This window comes from Pseudochaenichthys georgianus, chromosome 16, assembly GCF_902827115.2.
Source record: "Pseudochaenichthys georgianus chromosome 16, fPseGeo1.2, whole genome shotgun sequence".
Taxonomy (NCBI): Eukaryota; Metazoa; Chordata; class Actinopteri; order Perciformes; family Channichthyidae; genus Pseudochaenichthys; species Pseudochaenichthys georgianus.
This window is the reverse complement of record NC_047518.2, coordinates 24,900,287-24,920,592: the sequence shown is the minus strand read 5'-3', so window position 1 is coordinate 24,920,592 and position 20,306 is coordinate 24,900,287. Positions and strand designations below refer to the sequence as shown.

The following is a 20,306-nucleotide window of genomic DNA, read 5'->3' as shown; positions in this document are numbered from 1 at the left end:
TGTTGTCCCCTCTGTAGCCATCTGCTAGTTAAGGAAAATAGAGAGAAGGTGACATTCAAAATGTAAGATTGGGCTTTGATTTGGCCTCCAAACCAAACAAAATAATTTTTTGAGAAATCTATTTTAGCAAAAAGTAGTTCCTGAACATGGGTAATACTGTTAACATGCTCTAATGGAAACACTGCTGGGACAATGTTACATTTACAATAACTTTGGTTAGTCTAACAATATCATGCAGTCAATCTATTTAAGCAGATGTTTGATCATAAAAGGCACCAAATCAGCTTTTGCTTCCTATATTTAAAATTCTCCTTCCTACTTTTTTATCCAAGATTTATTACCTGTGCATCAACAAAAAAAAGTGTTCATTCAATGTTGATTTACCTTAACACAGCCTATATAAAAACTCAACATGGATATTGCAAACACCACATAGTAAACAATCTTCAGTAGTTTAATTGAGGTATCATTTTTCATTTAATATTTAAGACATAGTAGTGCAGAAAGTGTTCCTTCCCCTTTCTGCGGGACTCTGGGTCTATTCCTGTTATAGGCCTCTTTGACACATGGGCCATCTGGCATTCGTATAACTGTAGTTCATTGCAGATACCACCTGTTGTGACACACCAGATCTTAGTATTCACACACGCCTGCAGAGTAGTTGTTTTTCTTCTAGAAGTTGAATATTGCATAACCCTGGAAAATAAATCCTTTAAAGTGTGGATTATATATCCTATACTAAGATATTGAGCTTGACATTTCATGTTTAATTGGAGTTCAGGATAGCAACTAAATAACTTACAGTTGGTCAACTGACATAAAATAAATACTGTACATTTATAACAAACAGCAGTAACTTAAGGTAAGAAGCCATTAGTGTGTTTCCCTCAGAAATAAAAAGGAAGCATATTTGTCATCAACACTTGAAATAAGGATTGCATGCCCCTTGTACTAAATTACAGTTTCTTAAGTGTTTCACATCATGTATTTAAATAGTAGCTATCACCTTAATACAAGTAAACTACGGAGTTGATAAAGAAAGTCTTCTTCTGTGCTGATGTCTGCTCTGCAGCACTCATTCATATAGTCCCACGCACAGCGCTTGCAGTAGTTGTACAAATGGTGCTCTGCTTTCTTCAGCGTGCTGTTCAGGTCCAGTGTTCCCTGAAGACTGCACAAAAAAAGCAGGTTTAACCAGAACATTCACATCAACAAAAAACAAATATTTTTCTTTAGCATTCAGACAAACCTGCTAGTAAACTGGATAAGCTGCACATCATCGCGGCAGCGCAGCAGAGACTCTCTGTTCTCCAACAGTATGGCTGCACAGATGAAGAGCTCGAATGTGAAGTCAGTGTTGATGGCCTGCAGCTGCGACTCTGAATGGTCCTCTGCAAAGACATATCACTGCATTAAAGTCAGACATTTAACAGAGGGAACTATCCCTCCCCATTAATCTCCTTTTAATGCTGCCAACTTGAGTTCTTTGTTTCACCTGTGCTGCAGTTTCGTGCCAGCCTTTCCTGATAACGGGCTTGGTCTACTTGCTGGGAGATAAGCTCCAGGTGGTCACAACTCAGGATCTCAAATAAACGTAATGCGTCACTATGTTCAAACTCCCTCTGGAAACCAAGCAGCAGCCACCTTGAAAAACACACAACATTTGCATACAAAAATATATTGAATATAAACCAAATCCAGAAATAAAGATTAAATTACCAAGGATCAATTAAAATCTACCTGTGGCAGAAGGTGAAGCTCTCCATGCTGTCTGAAACCAAATGAGCATAAAGTGAAGGATCCAGTTCCTTCAACAGTGCTGCTTCCAACTCTAAAATACATTAAACACAAATAGTTCACATCTTTACACAGTAGACTTTGAATTCATTTATTGACTGAACTTTCTGTATTAGAACATTGTTAAAAGCAATAGATTTGGCAACAGCAATGCTTGTACACCTTGTGAGTGTGTGTTTGTTGACAGATTTTGTCACTACGATAACAATAGAATCACCAAAAATGCAGTAACTATGCAGATGTGCAGTTAAGATAACATGAAAGTCAAGTTCCAGGATGTGCGTGGTCTGAATGCATTAATAAAGGCTTTTTAGAAATCTGTATTTATTTCTGAAGTTATCCAAAACAGTACACGAGAAACAAATCCCAACATTAAATATTAAATATAATATAAAGATAAAGTATGACAGTTGATAGACTGTACTGGAATGATTGTTTCCAATATATTGTTTTACCACTAGAGGTCCTAAACCTTTTCTGTGATAGCTTTAAGGAACAAAACCTAATTCACAACATCTAGCATTTAATAAACATACATTTGTATTTCATTATGGTAATCACACCTATTTTCCTATGCAGACCATCCGCCCTGAAGTCCTTGGAGAACTTCTCCATGTAGCAGGAGAAACTCCAGAAAGTGTCCACCTCAGAGTCGAGAACCTCCAGGAACCGGCTGCACAGGTCATTCATTCCTTGTGCATAATTGACCTCTGGATCAACAATCAAGTGTTAAAGTTTTAAATAATCAACAAACACCCTCTGTAATGTATGTTTTATTTTTTTGTGTTAATAAAACCTGAGGTGAGCTCATTTTCAGTGTTTACCTGGATGAAACGCAGCATATGTGATGAGGATATCTCTCAACACCAACAGATTCCCCAAACCTTCCTCCCTGCAGACACAAGTGAGCAGACTGAGTGGAACAGTGCAGCATTGGATGTGCACTATACAAAGCAGGATGTTTTACAATATTTCTCTATATAGTTGTAAGTTTGTAATTTACAGACATTTAAGTTATGATCATAGTTGCTCCCTTATATGTATATGGCAGTAACAATGAACAACATGTTCACTTGTTTACTTAAAATTATTGTATTCTTTAATATACTTTACTTAAAAGTTCCATTTAATACAATATTGCTTTATTCATGTATTTGAAATTTAAATGAAGCTCTGCATGTTTCCCTTTTTTTTTTAATATATTGTTTTCAAATGAATGTTATCTTTGTATATCGCAGAAGCCTGAGCGGCAACAGAGTGTCTTTGTATCTCCCACATTAAGTTTGGTTCATTTATATCAGTGTTTATTTAAAGTCAGAGCACTTCACAGCTCACAAGACTTCATATTTGAATTAAAGACAAAGGTATTCCTGTTCACTGGTACAAAATGCTGATCGCGTATAGAAAGCTGGTTGTAAATAAAAAATAAATAAGTAAGTGTTAATAAATTATGTGCAGTAATATGCAAGAGATCTTTCATGTAAACATTTAAAAGTTGATGAGGCGAGTTAGCTAGTATTAAAGCCTTAAAATAATATTCGTAATTTAAGATGATTTAGCACAGTCTTTTGATCTAGACTGTCCTGTGGCAATCACATTTGTGGACGTGTCTTAAGTATATCAAAAAGACAACAATAGTCACCAATCACTCACTGGTAATAGCTCAGGTCTCTGTTTGTTCTCGGCACATCTTTGTCAATAATCCTTGTGGCTTCTCGCAGCTCCTCTTGGTCAAACGTGACGCGCTCAAACAATATCTGGTAACAGGAAGGACACGTAGATTAGACCACTTTATATAGTCTGTGTGGACTGCTTTAGTCGAGATCATACATTTAAATGCACTTAATATTGCTTTTGCATTTTCAATAGGAATCATAAGTTAAGGGCTGTAAACTAGGGTCATTCTGTTGAAGCTGCGTTTGAAGTATCTCAATGCTCAAATGTATATCAGCTGTTCATAAGTGCAAACACTCCCAAGACAAAAGGGCTTAACAATACATCACGAACAAAGAGAGCTAACAATACCATATGTAAATAAATGCTAAACTATTTGTTTAAAATAATTAGATCATGTTGCGTAACTACTCTAATTATACTCCCCCTCCTCCTGCCCCCCTTTAAACACACATCTCTTACACCAAATTAAGAACCTATATTTATTCGACCTACAGAAATCAAGAAGTCAGACCCAAAGCCAACATATTGATAAAGAAGTATAAAGAAGATTAAATAGACTCCTCTAACCTGTGCCTGAAGCTCCAAGAAAGCTAGCCTGTCCCTGACCTCCTCTGACTGGTCCTGGGTCTGCTGCTGGGCCTGAGCCTGCCTCTGGTCAAAGTGCCTGACTGCTGCCACCAACTCGGCTGGAATAAAGACAGGATAATGTGTTCATAGAAGTTTAAAAAAAGACTGAAAGGTTGACACAATTAGGAGTCTTTCTTTTACTTTGTTGTTGCATGTTTGGGTTTTACCATCAGTGCCGTTGAGGTGCATCCGTACGGCCTTTGGAAGGAACTGCTGCCACTTTCTCTTCATGACCTGATAACGTACCACCATCTGCTCCTGCAGCAGAGAGCGCTCCAAAGCTGTCGAGCTGCATGGGTACATCCCAAACAGGAAACGCCACACTAGGCCCCGCTCAGAGGGACACACGCCACCTGGACAGGGATTGAAAAACTTTAAATTATTTACTACAGTCATCAATATAACTGACTCTGCAGTGTCTTTAAACCCAGATTACCTATTATCATCCAGACAAATTTATCTCCACCAGACCAAAACAAACACCTTGAACCGATCACATGCAAGGATTAGAGCTTTGAAGCTGAGAAAATAGGGAATCTTTAGGAACATTTGGTGAACTTTAGCCTAGTTTCATTAGGATTTGAGATGTCTTATATAATGTTTCGCTCTGCAGGTTCTTTAATCTTTGGTCGCTGGGGTGGAATGTGCAGAAAGGTCAAAAGGCAAGAGAAAAGCAGGGTGAGTTTTCACATTCCTACTCATGGATGATAGATTCAGAGTGAAGTTTTAATCAAGCAGCAACTCCTCTGTGTAGATGTTGTGCTTTGCCTGGTCCAGTTCAGTGGCAGTCTGAGGGCTGTGTTAGGACAGGGCACATATGCACTGGAGCCACTTCAGAAATGCTCATCCGGAAGTAATATAATTTGTTAGTGTCACACATGTCACTGATTGTTTTTGTCTGGTGAATCTCATGTGATTTTATTTAAAAGCTAGCTAAGAAATCTTACCAACTGCCTAAATGGTATCTGTTGTTTTTACAGAAGTCACGCTGGGGTTCTTTGCTCGAGGGGGTCAGAGGCACAATGCAATGTTGTATTTTAGAGAATGGTTCGACTGTGGCTCATCTAATGCCTTGAAGCAAAGCATCACTTGACTTTCTTCTTGTCTGTAGGGAAAGACGCATCTGCATTCATTGATGCATCTGGACACATATAATAATAAAAATCCCTTTTTAATAACCAAGTGCAGCAGCAAATCACTGACCCTAACCCAAACACAAAGGCCTTTTCAGAATGATATTCGGCCTCATCAAGACGGTGTTCAGTGTGTTAAAACATATTCATTTTTATCTTACTATAAAACCACATGCCAAGCACCATCATATTACACTGTGTTAATACAGAAACGTACAAATGTTCTTTCAAACATGAATTTCACTGGATTAGCAGTTTATATTTGTAAATGGGCATTATGGGATTATTTAAGATTTCAATTTGGCCTATTTTGACCTGTCATTAGTTTCTACTTCAAACCAAGCCTCATGAACTTGTGTTGCATGTAAAACATGGTACAGTTTGTTATAATGAATATGTAAAGTCAAGCTATAAAAATGCTATATAAAAGGCAATTTAGGAAGATCACTTAAACGTGCAAGCACATGTTTAGATGTTTAGATGGATAGATAGATTAGATAGATTAGATAGATAGATATACCGTTTTTGAAAATATACATCCTCAGTCTTGACTCATCGACCCTCCCCTCTGCGTCCATAACCCCGGGTAAGGTGAGTCGTGCGGCGGGCAGAGCAGTGGAGCTGACCGCTGCTACCCTCCTCTCGGACCCGACATCTGACCGGGGAATGTCCGGGGAGCGTGTCTCCTCTGCGGCTGTGTGCCCCGGACTTCCGTCATTCAGATCTTCCATGTGTGCCTGGGGTAGTCACGGTCAAACCACGCACAGGTGAATAAGAGTATGTCAACAGACAACAAACTTTCATCCTCCTGCAGACTACTGCGATTTAAACGAAGCGTCTCTTCCCGAACCTCCTCTGGAGCTAAAGGACTGACGTCAGACAGCAGGAGACGTTCAGGATCACAAAACCTGTTGAAGGAGTTTCAGCAACCATTTCCAGCTCTGTAGGGTCTCCCACTCTCACTTCCATCCGGCAGTCATATGACTGCACCTCAGGCCCGGCTCCAGGATGAAATGACTGAGGGCGCTGTTAAAAAATCCGAGGTGGTGATTTTTTTTCCACAACAACGAAAAAAACTGGCAATGTAATTAATTGACACACCAAGCTTTTTTCCTTCTCACTGCTCTATCTCTTTGCTTCTTTAGTTGTATTCCGGATTTACCCCTATCATTCTTTTCTTTTCCTCAGATATACAGATGATTAGATATACAGATTATTAGATGGCTGCACTTTGGTTAACCTGTTTAGCCCTGAGCCTGTTTTTCATATCTTCCCTTCTAAAAGGGTTACATTAATAATCTTTTTTCTCAAAGTAATGATAAACCTGTGAGTTGGTTGTAAAAAAGTCAGAATCAATATAGATGTTTTTTTATTTTAAGGAAAATTCAGATTGAACATAGTAAAAATCTGTAAATTATAGTGTCCGTCCAAAAATTATTTTGTACTTATAGTGACAACCAGTGGTGTTGTCTACGTGATACGCGGGTATACGCCATATACCCACTAGAAAATGCCAGTGATTTCCGTATACCCTCTTAAAAATGAGCGATGATACGTAACAATTTCATTTTGTGACTGCGCTTTCACGCTTTCGCCTCTTCGTTAATACTTTTGGACGTCTGGAGCTTCCGTCGCCTGTGGCCTGTTGCTAAGCAACAGCAACACACTGCTCTGACAAACCCCAAGTTTCTCTAACGTTATCAGAATTTGATCCGTCCACCATTCAAGTTCGCGGAGCGCTAAACAGGAAGCAAACATGAAACGAAAACACGACAATATTTCAATGTTTTCCGAAGTTTTCCCCTATTACCACTACAGAAGAAGAGCCATGTCAGGTGGCTGTCCTAAAGGTGACAGAGAACGAGCCCCGGCGCTCCGCAAATTTAACCGGTAAGTGAAATTAGCATGGTTATCATTAACGTAACTGTAGCTAACTTGCTAACTTGCTAGCTAACTTGATCAACGTTAGTGTGGTGGATCAATGGAAGAGAAAGGGAGCGAGATACTGCGCGCGTGTGTGTGTGTGCGTGCGTGCGTGCGTGCGTGTGTGTGTGTGTGTGTGTGTGTTTGTAGTCATAAACAGAACACAATGTTTATCTTATCTCCTTGTTTCGGACACAGATGAGAGCTCCTGGCCAGCCTTGTGGACTGAAAGTCAGGCTATGGAATTTAAGAACCGGCATCCTTGGTTAGAGTGGAGGGACAGAAAGTTAGGTAAATAGATTAGACGACATGAGACGTCCAGAGCACACAAAATAGCCCAGGAGCTCACGGAGAAGGGTGGACAGGATTTAGTTGGAAATTTGGTGAGAGCTGTGTCAGAGACTGTGTTTGCAGAGACATATTCTGTATTCAGAACAGCATACTATCTTGCGAAGATGAACCAACCTTTTACTGACCATGATAGTCTCATTGAGCTTCAGGAAAAAAATGGTGCCAAATGGGCACTAGTCTGCACTCAAGGTACAGTTCCACAACAATTGTAAAACACATAGCAAAAGAGATGCAGAAAAAAATAGTTCACAGTATTGTGACATCTTCAAGCAAGTTGTCTGTTCTCATTGACGAGGCTACATCTGCAGGGCTTGTGGACTAACACAGTGAACCCAGTATGGACATGTTGAGTGCTTTTTCAACCCTCATTTATTGAGGTGAAGCTTATTTGTTAATTTGTTTCTTGTTTGAAGCTAATTTGTCTTGTAGCACTTCAAGGATGTTTGCTTGTTCATTTAAGCTGATACAGTACATAGTTTGACAATGATTTATGGAAGATAATAGCGCTGAACAAGTTTGAATAAACTAATGCATTGAAAATATGTTTAAGATGATTATGGTGTGATATTTGTGCAGATCTATGCGAAACAAAGATGTTTTTTTAAGTGTAGAATATGATGTGTGGGCCAGGACATCTGTAGCATGAACATATTATTGTATATTACTTGAAAATTGCAGTAGGCCATATTGAGATTTTGATAAAAATGTCGATTAATTGTTCAACCCTAGAAGATAAGTGGGCTTTTTCCATCATTGTTCATTCTTTTATTTTTGTATTGTTAATGTCACTGGCAGTTAAAAGTCACATATAAATGCTTATAATACATTGAGATGTTGATAACACATAACCAGTTTCAAGACTAGTTATGCATTAGTGAGTGTGATGGTGTTCATGAGGTGTTGCTTCGAGACAGGTGTCGCTCCGCGATGCGTCGCTCTACGATGGATGAATACAATTATTACAGTATACCCACTACAAAAAAGTAGACTACACCACTGGTGACAACTACCCTTGGATGATGGGTTAGTAGACTAAAAGCTTTAGGAATCCAAAGTACAACATATAATAAGTACCCTGTATCAAGATTGATGCAAAACAAGTGATAGCTGACCTTTTTAGAGAGATTTAGCAAAAGAAACCCACTTCTGGGGTCATTTGGGTGGATTTTCCATATCTCTGGCCTCCCTTTGTAGATTTTGCTGATTGACATCTCTTTCTGACCGTTAGAGCCAACAGAATCGAAGGGGGATTTCCCCACACACACACATGGTAAAACAAAAAGGTGGGGGCTTTGCGCATGCAGTTTTGCATCAGAGCGAACCTATCTCTAGCTCTGACATCTGGAAACGGAAAAGCAGGTTTATTGCTTATGGATTATCAGAAATCATTTCAAAGGGACACAGACATATTGGATTAACCTATGGATTAACTTCAGCAGAGTTTTTATCGTTTTAATGCCATTGAAGACCACTTTTGACCAGACTACGACACAGGTAAGCCATATTAGCGTTTTTAGCTACCGAGCGCCACATGTTTTGATGTCTGTTTTTGTTTATAAAGTCGCAAGTTCGTATCATTGAGTGATAATGTCAGATCGATGGGTTAGATGTGCAGAATGGATAAATACACTGAACAAAAATATAAATGCAACACTTTTGTTTTTGCTCCCATTTTTCATGAGATGAACTCAAAGATCTAAAACATTTTCTATATACACAAAATAACCATTTCTCTCAAATATTGTTCACAAATCTGAAAAAATCTGTGATAGTGAGCACTTATCTTTTGCCGAGATAATCCATCCCACCTCACAGGTGTGGCATATCAAGATGCTGATTAGACAGCATGATTATTGCACAGGTGTGCCTTAGGCTGGCCACAATAAAAGGCCACTCTGAAACGTGCAGTTTTGCTTTATTGGGGGGGTCCGAAAACCAGTCAGTATCTGGTGTGACCACCATTTGCCTCACGCAGTGCAACACATCTCCTTCGCATAGAGTTGATCAGGTTGTTGATTGTGGCCTGTGGAATGTTGGTCCACTCCTCTTCAATGGCTGTGCGAAGTTGCTGGATATTGGCAGGAACTGGAACACGCTGTCGTATACGCCGATCCAGGGCATCCCAAACATGCTCAATGGGTGACATGTCCGGTGAGTATGCTGGCCATACAAGAACTGGGATGTTTTCAGCCTCCAGGAATTGTGTACAGTTCCTTGCAACATGGGGTCGTGCATTATGATGCTGCAACATGAGGTGATGGTCGTGGATGAATGGCACAACAATGGGCCTCACGATCTCGTCACGGTATCTCTGTGCATTCACAATGCCATCAATAAAATGCACCTGTGTTCGTCGTCCATAACATACGCCTGCCCATACCATAACTCCACCACTACCATGGGCCACTCGATTTACAACATTGACATCAGAAAACCGCTCACCCACACGACGCCACACACGCTGTCTGCCATCTGCCCTGAAAAGTGAAAACCGGGATTCATCCGTGAAGAGAACACCTCTCCAACGTGCCAGACGCCATCAAATGTGAGCATGTGCCCACTCAAGTCGGTTACGACGACGAACCGGAGTCAGGTCGAGACCCCGATGAGGACGACGAGCATGCAGATGAGCTTCCCTGCGACGGTTTCTGACAGTTTGTGCAGAAATTCTTTGGTTATGCAAACCGATTGTTGCAGCAGCTGTCCGAGTGGCTGGTCTCAGACGATCTTGGAGGTGAACATGCTGGATGTGGAGGTCCTGGGCTGGTGTGGTTACACGTGGTCTGCGGTTGTGAGGCCGGTTGGATGTACTGCCAAATTCTCTGAAACGCCTTTGGAGACGGCTGATGGTAGAGAAATGAACATTCAATTCACGGGCAACAGCTCTGGTGGACATTCCTGCTGTCAGCATGCCAATTGCACGCTCCCTCAAAACTTGCGACATCTGTGGCATTGTGCTGTGTGATAAAACTGAAGATTTTAGAGTGGCCTTTTATTGTGGCCAGCCTAAGGCACATCTGTGCAATAATCATGCTGTCTAATCAGCATCTTGATATGCCACACCTGTGAGGTGGGATGGATTATCTCGGGAAAGGAGAAGTGCTCACTATCACAGATTTTTTCAGATTTGTGAACAATATTTGAGAGAAATGGTTATTTTGTGTATATAGAAAATGTTTTAGATCTTTGAGTTCATCTCATGAAAAATGGGAGCAAAAACAAAAGTGTTGCATTTAAATTTTTGTTCAGTGTAATAAGGTTTTATGAGTGAGTTTCGGTGCAATAAATCTGTTAGCATTTTTCGCTCGTTGCTAATTCAGAGGCTAAGCGTTAGCATTGTGGGTTTTTTATTGAAAAAAAATAATTATCAGTTAGATGAGTTTCCTCCCGTTACATGGATATACAACATTCATAGTTTATTAAATGAACATGCCCTCAGACACTGTTTCCTGCAAGATGTTGCGGGAGGGCCCGGTACCGGGGTCTCTCGGGCTTAACAGGTTAAGATGTAATAAACTATGAATGTTCTATGTCCATGTAACGGGAAAAAACTCAGCTAACTAATCTTTTTATTTTATTTTAAAACCCACAATGCTAACTGAAAGCCTCTGAATTAGCAACGAGCGAAAAATACTAACAGATTACTGCACAGAAAATCACTCATAAAACCCTTATTATTTATCTTTTCTGCAAATCCAACCCATCGATTCGCATCGTGAGATGACACAGAATCGTTTGGTACATACATTATCACTCTATGATAAGAACTCGCGACTTTATCAACAAAAACAGACATCAAAACATGTGGCGCTAGGTAGCTAAAAACGCTAACATGGCCTACCTTGGTCGTTGTCTGGTCAAAACTGGTCTTCAATGGCATTAAAACGATAAAAACGCTGCTGAAGTTAATCCATAGGTTAATCCAATGTGTCTGTGTCCCTTTGAAATGATTTCTGATAATCCATAAGCAATACACCTGCTTTTCCGTTTCCAGATGTCAGAGCGAGAGATAGCTTCACTCTCATGCAAAACTACATGCGCAAAGCCCCCACCTTTTTGTGTTAACGTTGGTGTCTATGTGAAAACCCCCCTTCGATTTCATTGGCTCTAGTGGTTATAAAGAGATTTCATTCGTCAAAATCGACCAAGGGGGGCCAGAGATATGGAAAATCCACCCAAATGACCCCAGAAGTGTTTTTTTGTTTGCTAAATATCTATAAAAAGATCAAATTTCACTTGTTTAGCATCAATCTTGATACAGGGTACTTATTATATGTTGTACTTTGGATTCCTAAAGCTTTTAGTCTACTAACCCATCATCCAAGGGTAGTTGTCACTATAAGTAAAAAATAATTGTTGGACGGACACTATAATTTACAGTTTTTTACTATGTTCAATCTGAATTTTCTTTAAAAATAAAAAACATCTATATTGATTCTGACTTGTCTACATCCAACTCACAGGTTTAGCATTACTTTGAGAAAAAAGATTATTAATTTTCCTCTTTTAGAAGTGTAGTTATGGTCATTTGTTCTAGAAATGTAATTTTCGAGCCTGAGACCTGAAAAACAGGCTTGGGGTCTAACCCTAACCTAAATTAATCTGGTATAGGCCTAAAACCTGGCATTTCATAACAAAGTGACTAATATATTAACCAAATGTAATATTGGATAAAATACTACACCAAATGGACAGACACAGATTAAACAGCCCCAACTCCCAACTCCAAGTCACCTGGTGTGTCTCTAGAGTCTAACTGCCATGAGAAAAATCCAATCAATGTTCCAAAATCCGTCACTAGATGTCGCTCATAGTACCATTACGGATACGGTTTATATAATACATAACATATTATTATTATAGTAAATGGGCTCGCTTTTGTAAAATCCTGATCCATACAGGCATTGCAGCCCTAAATAATAACAAGTAACCATCATGTGTGGTGCTATCTGTAGATGTCTGTCTTATTTTTTGTCGATTTCATATTGTTTTCACGGTGCTGTGAAAATGAATTTCCCCCTGGGGACAATAAATCTAATCTAAACTCATTTAATATTCAATCCCGTACTTGGTTATTGAGAACATACATTCGTAATTTACCTAGTTTAAAGTACTTTTGTTGTATGGATTTAGTTGACACTACTAGCCGACTTTCTTTTGTCCAATATTTTGCGGGAAGGCGCATTGAATTAGAAGTAGAACAAGAAGAAGAAGGAGAAGAAGTAGAGGTAGAAGAAGAAGAAGTAGAGTTAGAAGAAGAGGAAGTAGAGGTAGAAGAAGAAGAAGTAGAGGTAGAAGAAGAAGAAGTAGAGGTAGAAGAAGAAGAAGTAGTGCAAGAAGAAATACACTACTTGCTCTATGGTTGCAGTTGAATAGTCCAGAATAGAATCAGCTCCTAACCTCTAACCCTGTCGTCTATTCCTTGACCTCTGTGTGAAACGTCATAGAGTTAAAAAGTTGAACAAACCCCACACAGCTCAGTAAAGACTGTGAAATGTTGACTTTATTTGATAATTTCAGTAAAAACTAACGTTCATATTTCTCTTTTTGATTATAATACTGATGAACGTTCAAAACAAAGCACTTTGGCAAGTTACCACATACGTTTTAAAATGCTTAATAAGCACCGTAACTTTCATGATATAATTTCTCGGTCATAATCTGTTGTTTCCGTGAACGGCCGACTGTAAAATGCTGCGGCTGCAAGGTATTGTGGGGCAGCATTTTCTCCGCTCCTTTCGTCAAGGGAGGTCCAGTGGTTCCTAAGCTAAAGGAGGTTATAAAGGAAGTTTGAAACCTCATTTCCTTTCATTTAGAGAATTGGAACGGCACTTATCATGGCTGTCACTGAGGGACTTCCGGGTCATTTCACTCTGTTAGGAAGGTTCCTAAGCTAAATGGACTATTCGACTTCAGCCTATGTTTTTTAACCCACATTCAAAAACGAGAACATTTTCGAGAGTTTCAACCGGGTACCGGCCACCGAAAAAGGGTACTTTGCCCGGAAAACGGGGACGTTTTGGTCAACCATCCGGCTGTGTTTACAGCTAAGCACACACGCTAACATTAATTAAGACTACAAGCTCACTTGGGGTTGAGGCTTTTTTACATGTTACTTGACTGTGTAAGAAATTAAAATCAATGTTTAATGATGTAATTTAGTTTAAAAATACAGTAAGCTTAAAAGTGTTTTATTCTGAAAACATTTCCGGTTAGCATTGGCTTGTGGCAGAGCTATTTAATAGAAGAGTTACGACATCTCCGTTCACTCCAATGGACCACTTTTTTACAGCAATGGCGGATCGTGGAGCCTCTCAATCGTTTCCCGGAAGTTAGCGCCAAGGCTGGCAGAGCTGTGGAGTTGCAGCATAATAGACTGTTCGTGACGGACTTTTAAAGGTAAGAAGAAGTTTAAAGATTTATATTGCGGATATTATCAGTACATCTGATTCAAATGAACATGTGTATTAAAGGATGTCAGTGGATTATCCCTAAATTAGTAGATTTAGGGAACGTTTACAGATAACAGATTAAGCTAGCATACCGAAGCAAGTTAGCAACACACGTTGAACAGCCTTTTAATTGTAAATTCCGTTCTCTTAATGTCATTTCGTCCAACATGTTGAATTAGAGAAGAGGGGCTTCTAAACGGGATTGTATGCAGGGGTGGAGGGAGTTAAATATTAGATAAATATAACTTTGGTGCGTGTAAGAGTGAGTGTTTTTAGCAGAGCCATATTGTGTCCTTGTGATTCTGTTGATTATTACCTGTCTGTATAATGTTGCAGCTCAGCTGATTCTGGACTGATGGCAAAGGGAGAGGGACTTAAGTGAGAGTGAGAACACAAGGTACGTTTAATACTACTGTTTTATATAAGTAAACACCTTATCTCCCCAAGGCATTTCCCATCCAATAGGTGTGCTGTGTGTGTATAACCCTTTCTCCTGTCTGTTGCTCCCTCTTTCAGCACAAGAACCAGAGGGGGATTCAATGGAGCCTGAATACCTGCACTGAGACCCTCACCCTGCACCCTGAGTCTCAACTCTCAGTGTTTTTCAAGCCTTTCCCTATTTGTTTGTATTAAACAAAACATTAAGCTTTCCCAATGGTGTGGTTTTCGTTTTATGAAAAAGTGCAAATGCAGTGTTTGTATATAATTACATCACATATTGTGTTGCTGTTGGTCGTGAAATTGCTCCTGCTGACTTGAGCCAGCCATTTTTTCCTCCGCTCTGTGTCAGTGGGGAAGCCGTACATTCGTACTCCTTTCTCTGAGCGATTTGAGCATCCCCAGGCAGCACATCAAACCATGGTGGCTACTAGGAGGCAGCACAGCAAACCAGGACAACACGGAGGAAAAGGCACCGACAAACTGCATGATATGCTATTCAATGTTTATTGAATTCCATGTATTTGCAATCGATGTTCCTAAAACAACACATTTAACATCATCATCATCATCATCATATGCTGCTAGTCCTGCTGCTGCTGCTAGTCCTTTGATAGTCACCTGTCGGTCTCCTGTCCTTTCTGAAACCATAAAGACGACATTAGTCATTTAGATAACTTGCGTCCTCAATTACCAGGGGATTACTGAAACTACCATGAATTTAAGAAAATGGTAGAAATGAATCCAATCTGAATTTTAAAGCATTACTTTAGATCCCCTCCCTCTAAATGTATCAATAAACATTAGAAAGTGATGCTCCTGACTACCATACAAGTTTAAGAAGATAATATTGGTTTGAAAGAATTCAAAGCTATAAATAAACAGCAACAGGCTCTTTAACAAGGCACTGTTAGTACCATGTAAACTAGTTGTTCACACTAATCCTAATATTATCACTTAATATTAGCAAATTCGATTTTATTTTTTAAAACATATTGATGTAAATACATACACATATCGATTTGTTGTATAAATATTGCAAATCAAAACCTTTATTCACTAATAATTACCAACAATCGTAGTTCTATCTCCTGTTATCAATGCATTCACATTGCCCGCCATGAACTTCCGGGGAACGATCCTCGTCTACATGAACCACGTGACGATAACCGTTTTTGGACTTCCGGTGTCGTAACTCTTCTATCTATATGGCGCTGGCTTGTGGGTAACGTTGTTGCTAAAAGAATGTACAGTTTATTTTTGAAAAACGTTATTGAAAGGCGTCTCCGTTGTCAATAGTGACGTCACTTCCGGTTTTACGTTAACAATGATTACAGCTGTTAAAATGCATTAAATAAAAAGTCATGAATGAGTGTATGAGGAGAAAAGGCGTGTGGAGTTATACAATGAACACACAAAGTCTAAATCCTCTGATTTACGCAATATCGGACACAGAAGAACGTGGAGGGAGGACCCCCAGCGTCAGAGCCGCCATTGAGAGGAGGAGCCAGTGGTTAGATATATGCAGAGATATCCTGGCTTGTTCGCCCTCTCGTCTTCCCCCCACCCCGACATACAGCTGTGTGCCTGAATTGCTCTGTTTGTTTCAAAACCAAGTTACTTAATTAAAGTACCCATTTCAATCTATTTCGAGACTACATTGTCTCTTATTTAACTTCCTCCTGGACTCCAGAACAACGATCATGTTTCAACAACTGCCTGCCCACATATCTGATCTAGACATAGTAACGTGTGTTGGGGAAAATAATTATTTAAAGTTATTTAATAATTGTGACATTTATTTTACTTTTCGATGGATGAATGATGCTCAAAGTGAGGGGGCAAATAAGACAACTGAGGGGGCAATGCCCCCTTTTGCCCCCTCGTGGCGCCGGGCCCGCTGCACCTTGAGATCCGAGTTTGGCCCACATTCCAGGTAGAGTCGAGTGTCAAAGTTCACTTTTCCGAGCGAGTCTCACCCCATCTAGTGGTTTCCTTTAAGAGAGGCAAGCACCAAAAGTTGTCTCATTATCATTAACCAGTCAGTGTTCACTTTTATGAGCCAACTTCCTTTTTTCTTCAACTCACACTGAAACAGGAAACACACCCCCCTGTGACACCCCCTTGCCCCCATATGATATAATGTCATATGCCAAAGCACAAAAAGCACTGCAAACTCTTCGGACTCCCTCTCACAGTGAGTATTTGCGTACTACAAAATATAGGCGGTTTAACTTCACAATTTTGTCACATGTAGGCTTCCAGATGAGATAGAACCCAGGGGACTGTAAGGTGTCAGGATTATGTTGGTTAACCTCTGAGTGTCTTTCTTTGGTCAGATGAAGCTGCCGAGCCTGATTCATCTTAGCCTCATACTGATGCTGACCTCAGAAGGTGTGTGACATATTTGTGCTTGTCTTGAATGTCCTCCAACGAAGTATGCACTTAAATGTTAATAATAATTCTCGTTTATTCTTTAACACAGGTCACACAGATCAAAATTGGAATGTTAAGGTCACCAAAAACATTAAAGCAACACTGGGCTCAAACGTGACCATACATTGTAGCTTTACCTATCCGCCAAATGTATCTACTGAAAATGTTGAAGTATACTGGAAAACATTTGAGAGAAGTAACTTTTCCTTTGACAAAGACCCAGATGCATTCGTTTTTCACCCGAATAAAGCACGTGTGAATGAGAAGTACAGAGGAAAGACCAAGCTCTTTGGAAGTGTAACCCAAAAAAACTGCTCCCTCTGGATCTTTAACTTCACGGATGAAAAACTAAAAATCTATATGAGAGCTATTGGAAAGGGATGGATGTACAGTTACAGAAAAGACCCTGTCTCCATATCTGTGTCTGGTAATAATTTGAGTACATTTCATTAAAGTACATATATACAAATTAAAAAGAAGAAATAAACCAGAACTTTTTTTCACAGGTGATGTGATCCCAGACATTCATACGTCAGGTATAACCTTTAAGCTCATCATTTAAATGTATATAATGTGTTTCTGAGTATTCCTTAATTTGCTGTTGTTTATTTCTCTTTAAAAAAGTAGGGTAAAATGTAATTTTAATGAAACTACTTTGTTTTTCCGATATTATACCACAACCATTACCAACCTTTGAAGATACTACAAGTACGTTTACAGTTTTCTTCTAAGGACAGTTTCATTATAACATTTAAAAGTTAAATTGTAATTACATTTCTATTTCAATTATTTTTTCTCACAGATATTGCAGTATCCCCCACAATGGCTACAATCCAGGAATCTTCTTCACTAAAGTATACAGCCATCTTTGTACCTGTTGCAGCACTTCTGATCATTATTTGTGGGGCTGGAATTTTCTTTTTCTTAAAAAACAAAAGGTAATGTTTTGTGTCATGACTGGTCCTTGTGTTTGTCTTTCTTGATGCATTAGTGAAGTAAAGTAAAAATGTCTGGAGTGGTTATCTTTTTTAAATGTGTTTGTTTTATATAAGCTCACATTTCTGCTAAAATGGAAGACTGATATCTAATTGTCATATTTGGCAGGTCACAACCTTTGACCAGGGAAGAATCTGGATATTACGACAATGTTAGCCGAGTATCATCAAATCAAGCTAAAAGGTTTGTTTCATGATATTTATTGTGAATGAAATTATTGCTATTTATTGACCCATCCTAGGTTGTTTGTTTGGAAATGTATAATATATGGGGTAAATAAAGTAGCCTCTAGCATTTAAGCTTTATTTAAAAGATAGGCTCTATTTTGTCTACGTTTATCATATTAAGGCATTATACAAATGGAAAGTATTATTGATTTGTTGTTAAATTGTGAAATTACTCTAAATCCTTCTTTCAAGTGTTTGGTTGCCTATAGTCTCCTTCTGTAAAATAATATGCTACCTTTACCCTGTACTGTAGAAATATACATCCTTCTTATCAAGACAAACTATATGAATATATGCTGCAGAGATGTCACATGAATCTATAAATAGTTATAATACAATAAAAAGAAAAACTCACATGAATATATTTAAACCACACAGCCTTTTTGGCTTCGTCACAGTGTTCTCTGTTCTCTGTTATTCTTGCGAGATTCACAAGAGGATACACAACTTCATCGTCTGTAAAGAATTAAGACTAGACTCACGAAGAGGTTTTAGTCTAGTGAAAACTATTATTCCACAAGTTGTTTGCAAGTTGCAGATAAAATAACACATTTTGTTTCTCAAATTAGAATCCAAACATGTCTGTTTGTCTTTTCAGAAACGCATCTAGCAAGACTCAAGAGAACGAGAACACTTCTGAACTGAAAGTCATTGATGAACCTGTCTACAACAACGTTGAGGTACTATATTACTATACTTTACATTTACAGTAAATGGTTGTAATATAATAACATCGTAACTAAGGCAAAAAAGTACATGTAACCTAAGTTTTGTTTTTGCAGGCCCCTCCAGGTCAGATGGGTCAACGAATGAAACACACAGAAAATATATATGGAAATGTGGATTATTCATAATCGAAGATAAACTGCATCTCACGTGGTCATGGTTTGTAAAACCTGAACTTGCTTGTTTCTTAGTATTTATTTTAGAGAACATTGTGGCTGTTGGCAGGTACTTTTACAAGACCAGGGTTATATAGTTTACTGGTTAAAGCAGCAGAATATATCAGCAACGCAAGTGAACCCTCCCGAAATTAAATCTGATGGCCCTCAATAGGTTTCTACAGGGAGACATAAAATGATCACGAAGAGAATAAAAACAACCACAGAGAGATACAAAAAATAAACTACTAAGAATTACAAATCTAAAGAGCGACATGTCTTGGTGCTATGGCAGATGGGGGACCTTATTTTGTGGGACAACTTCCCAGGGTTTAAGGCTAGTTTGGGTTTCATATAACTGCAGCCATTTATTTATTCCATTTAATTTTACCGTCCTTAAAATTGTTTATTTGGCCTTTATTTATTACACTGAATATGTAACCATTGACAATGTACAGTTTAATATTTCTCAGAGCCATATCTTTAATTATGCTTTAATTCTTAAGTTTAATTGAATTGTTAAACTCATTATTACTTATTACTGTAAATTACACATTATTTATAGATGTGTCCAGTGCAGCCTGCAATTGTTGTTCACCTTTTAATTGCACTAACCTTTTGCTAATCTTAACTAACTGTTTATAGGTCTTACCTTAACCATTGCTTATTTGCCTTAAACATGATCATTCTATGGCTTTAACAGGTTTAGCAGATAGATATTTTGCCGTTTAGCATAATTAGAATTGAACATTAAGAAAGATAAATTCTAGTGAGCGATACAGGAAATGACACCAATAATTTAGCACATCAGGTTGGGCAACATCCCATGACTTAAGTTCTGTTTTCTGAGTAATGTCTTCATGTAATATTCTGTTTACAACTTCAGATTTTACTTGAAAAGGTGGGGTTAAAATGATTGTGGGTTTTTTCAAATCTTTCACAATGTGTTTGGCAATTCACTTCCTGTATCATCTGTGCTGCAGCTGAAACTTCTGTTTTCTTTTCTGGTTCAGTCTCCTATTAGGGGATTAAGTTATTATATGTAATGATAGACTTATGGCCTGTACCATCAAACAAAATATTAAAAGTGTAAATAGTTTCCCCTCATGATTAACATTGTCTACTTTTCCTCTACTGAATTACTGAACAACAGCAGCCAACTACTGTGCATAAAGTCCTGTCGTCAATAAAGTGGATTTAAGTGAAGCTGCTATTGTTTCTGTTTCTGTTTTTGTGACCAATAGTTTCATTCTGATATGGTTTTGCTAGAAATAAACTTTTTTCGACCTTGGTTGTATCAGTGTCCCTCACACTTTGCTCTGGCTTATCATCTTTTCTGAGACTCTATTGTCCTCCAAGGGTTGGTCT

General features: G+C 38.7%; 1 protein-coding gene and 2 long non-coding RNA genes across 3 annotated transcripts; 2 read left to right on the top strand and 1 right to left on the bottom strand.

Annotated features, from left to right (window-relative positions):
* Positions 1–299: 299 nt before the first annotated feature.
* On the bottom strand, positions 300–6,210 carry LOC117460279 (TBC1 domain family member 15). The gene is made up of 10 exons (XM_034101592.2): positions 5,755–6,210; positions 4,269–4,454; positions 4,042–4,160; positions 3,451–3,554; positions 2,622–2,689; positions 2,361–2,507; positions 1,741–1,831; positions 1,496–1,644; positions 1,250–1,391; positions 300–1,171 (listed from the first exon to the last, which is right to left on the bottom strand). Exons 1-10 carry the CDS (start codon positions 5,963–5,965, stop codon positions 1,003–1,005), a joined length of 1,386 nt encoding a protein of 461 aa, XP_033957483.1. The 5' UTR covers positions 5,966–6,210; the 3' UTR covers positions 300–1,002.
* Positions 6,211–6,232: 22 nt separating this feature from the next.
* Positions 6,233–14,565, top strand: LOC139435335 (uncharacterized). Its single transcript, XR_011644621.1, has 4 exons — positions 6,233–6,318; positions 13,801–13,907; positions 14,297–14,357; positions 14,477–14,565. It is a non-coding gene; the product is annotated as an uncharacterized lncRNA (long non-coding RNA).
* Positions 14,566–16,533: 1,968 nt separating this feature from the next.
* Positions 16,534–20,144, top strand: LOC117461064 (uncharacterized). The gene is made up of 8 exons (XR_011644615.1): positions 16,534–16,595; positions 16,738–16,792; positions 16,884–17,261; positions 17,341–17,542; positions 17,637–17,772; positions 17,939–18,013; positions 18,656–18,737; positions 18,840–20,144. It is a non-coding gene; the product is annotated as an uncharacterized lncRNA (long non-coding RNA).
* The last annotated feature ends 162 nt before the right edge of the window (positions 20,145–20,306 follow it).

Bases quoted from the DNA above. Each gene is read 5' to 3' on its own strand.
- LOC117460279 (XM_034101592.2), bottom strand. From the start codon at position 5,965: ATGGAAGATCTGAATGACGGAAGTCCGGGGCACACAGCCGCAGAGGAG. The intron at 1,832-2,360 runs GTGTGATTACCA...AATGTATTTTAG, and splicing joins TGGTCTGCATAGGAAAATAG to AGTTGGAAGCAGCACTGTTG. The intron at 1,172-1,249 runs GTTTGTCTGAAT...TTTTTTGTGCAG, and splicing joins CTTATCCAGTTTACTAGCAG to TCTTCAGGGAACACTGGACC.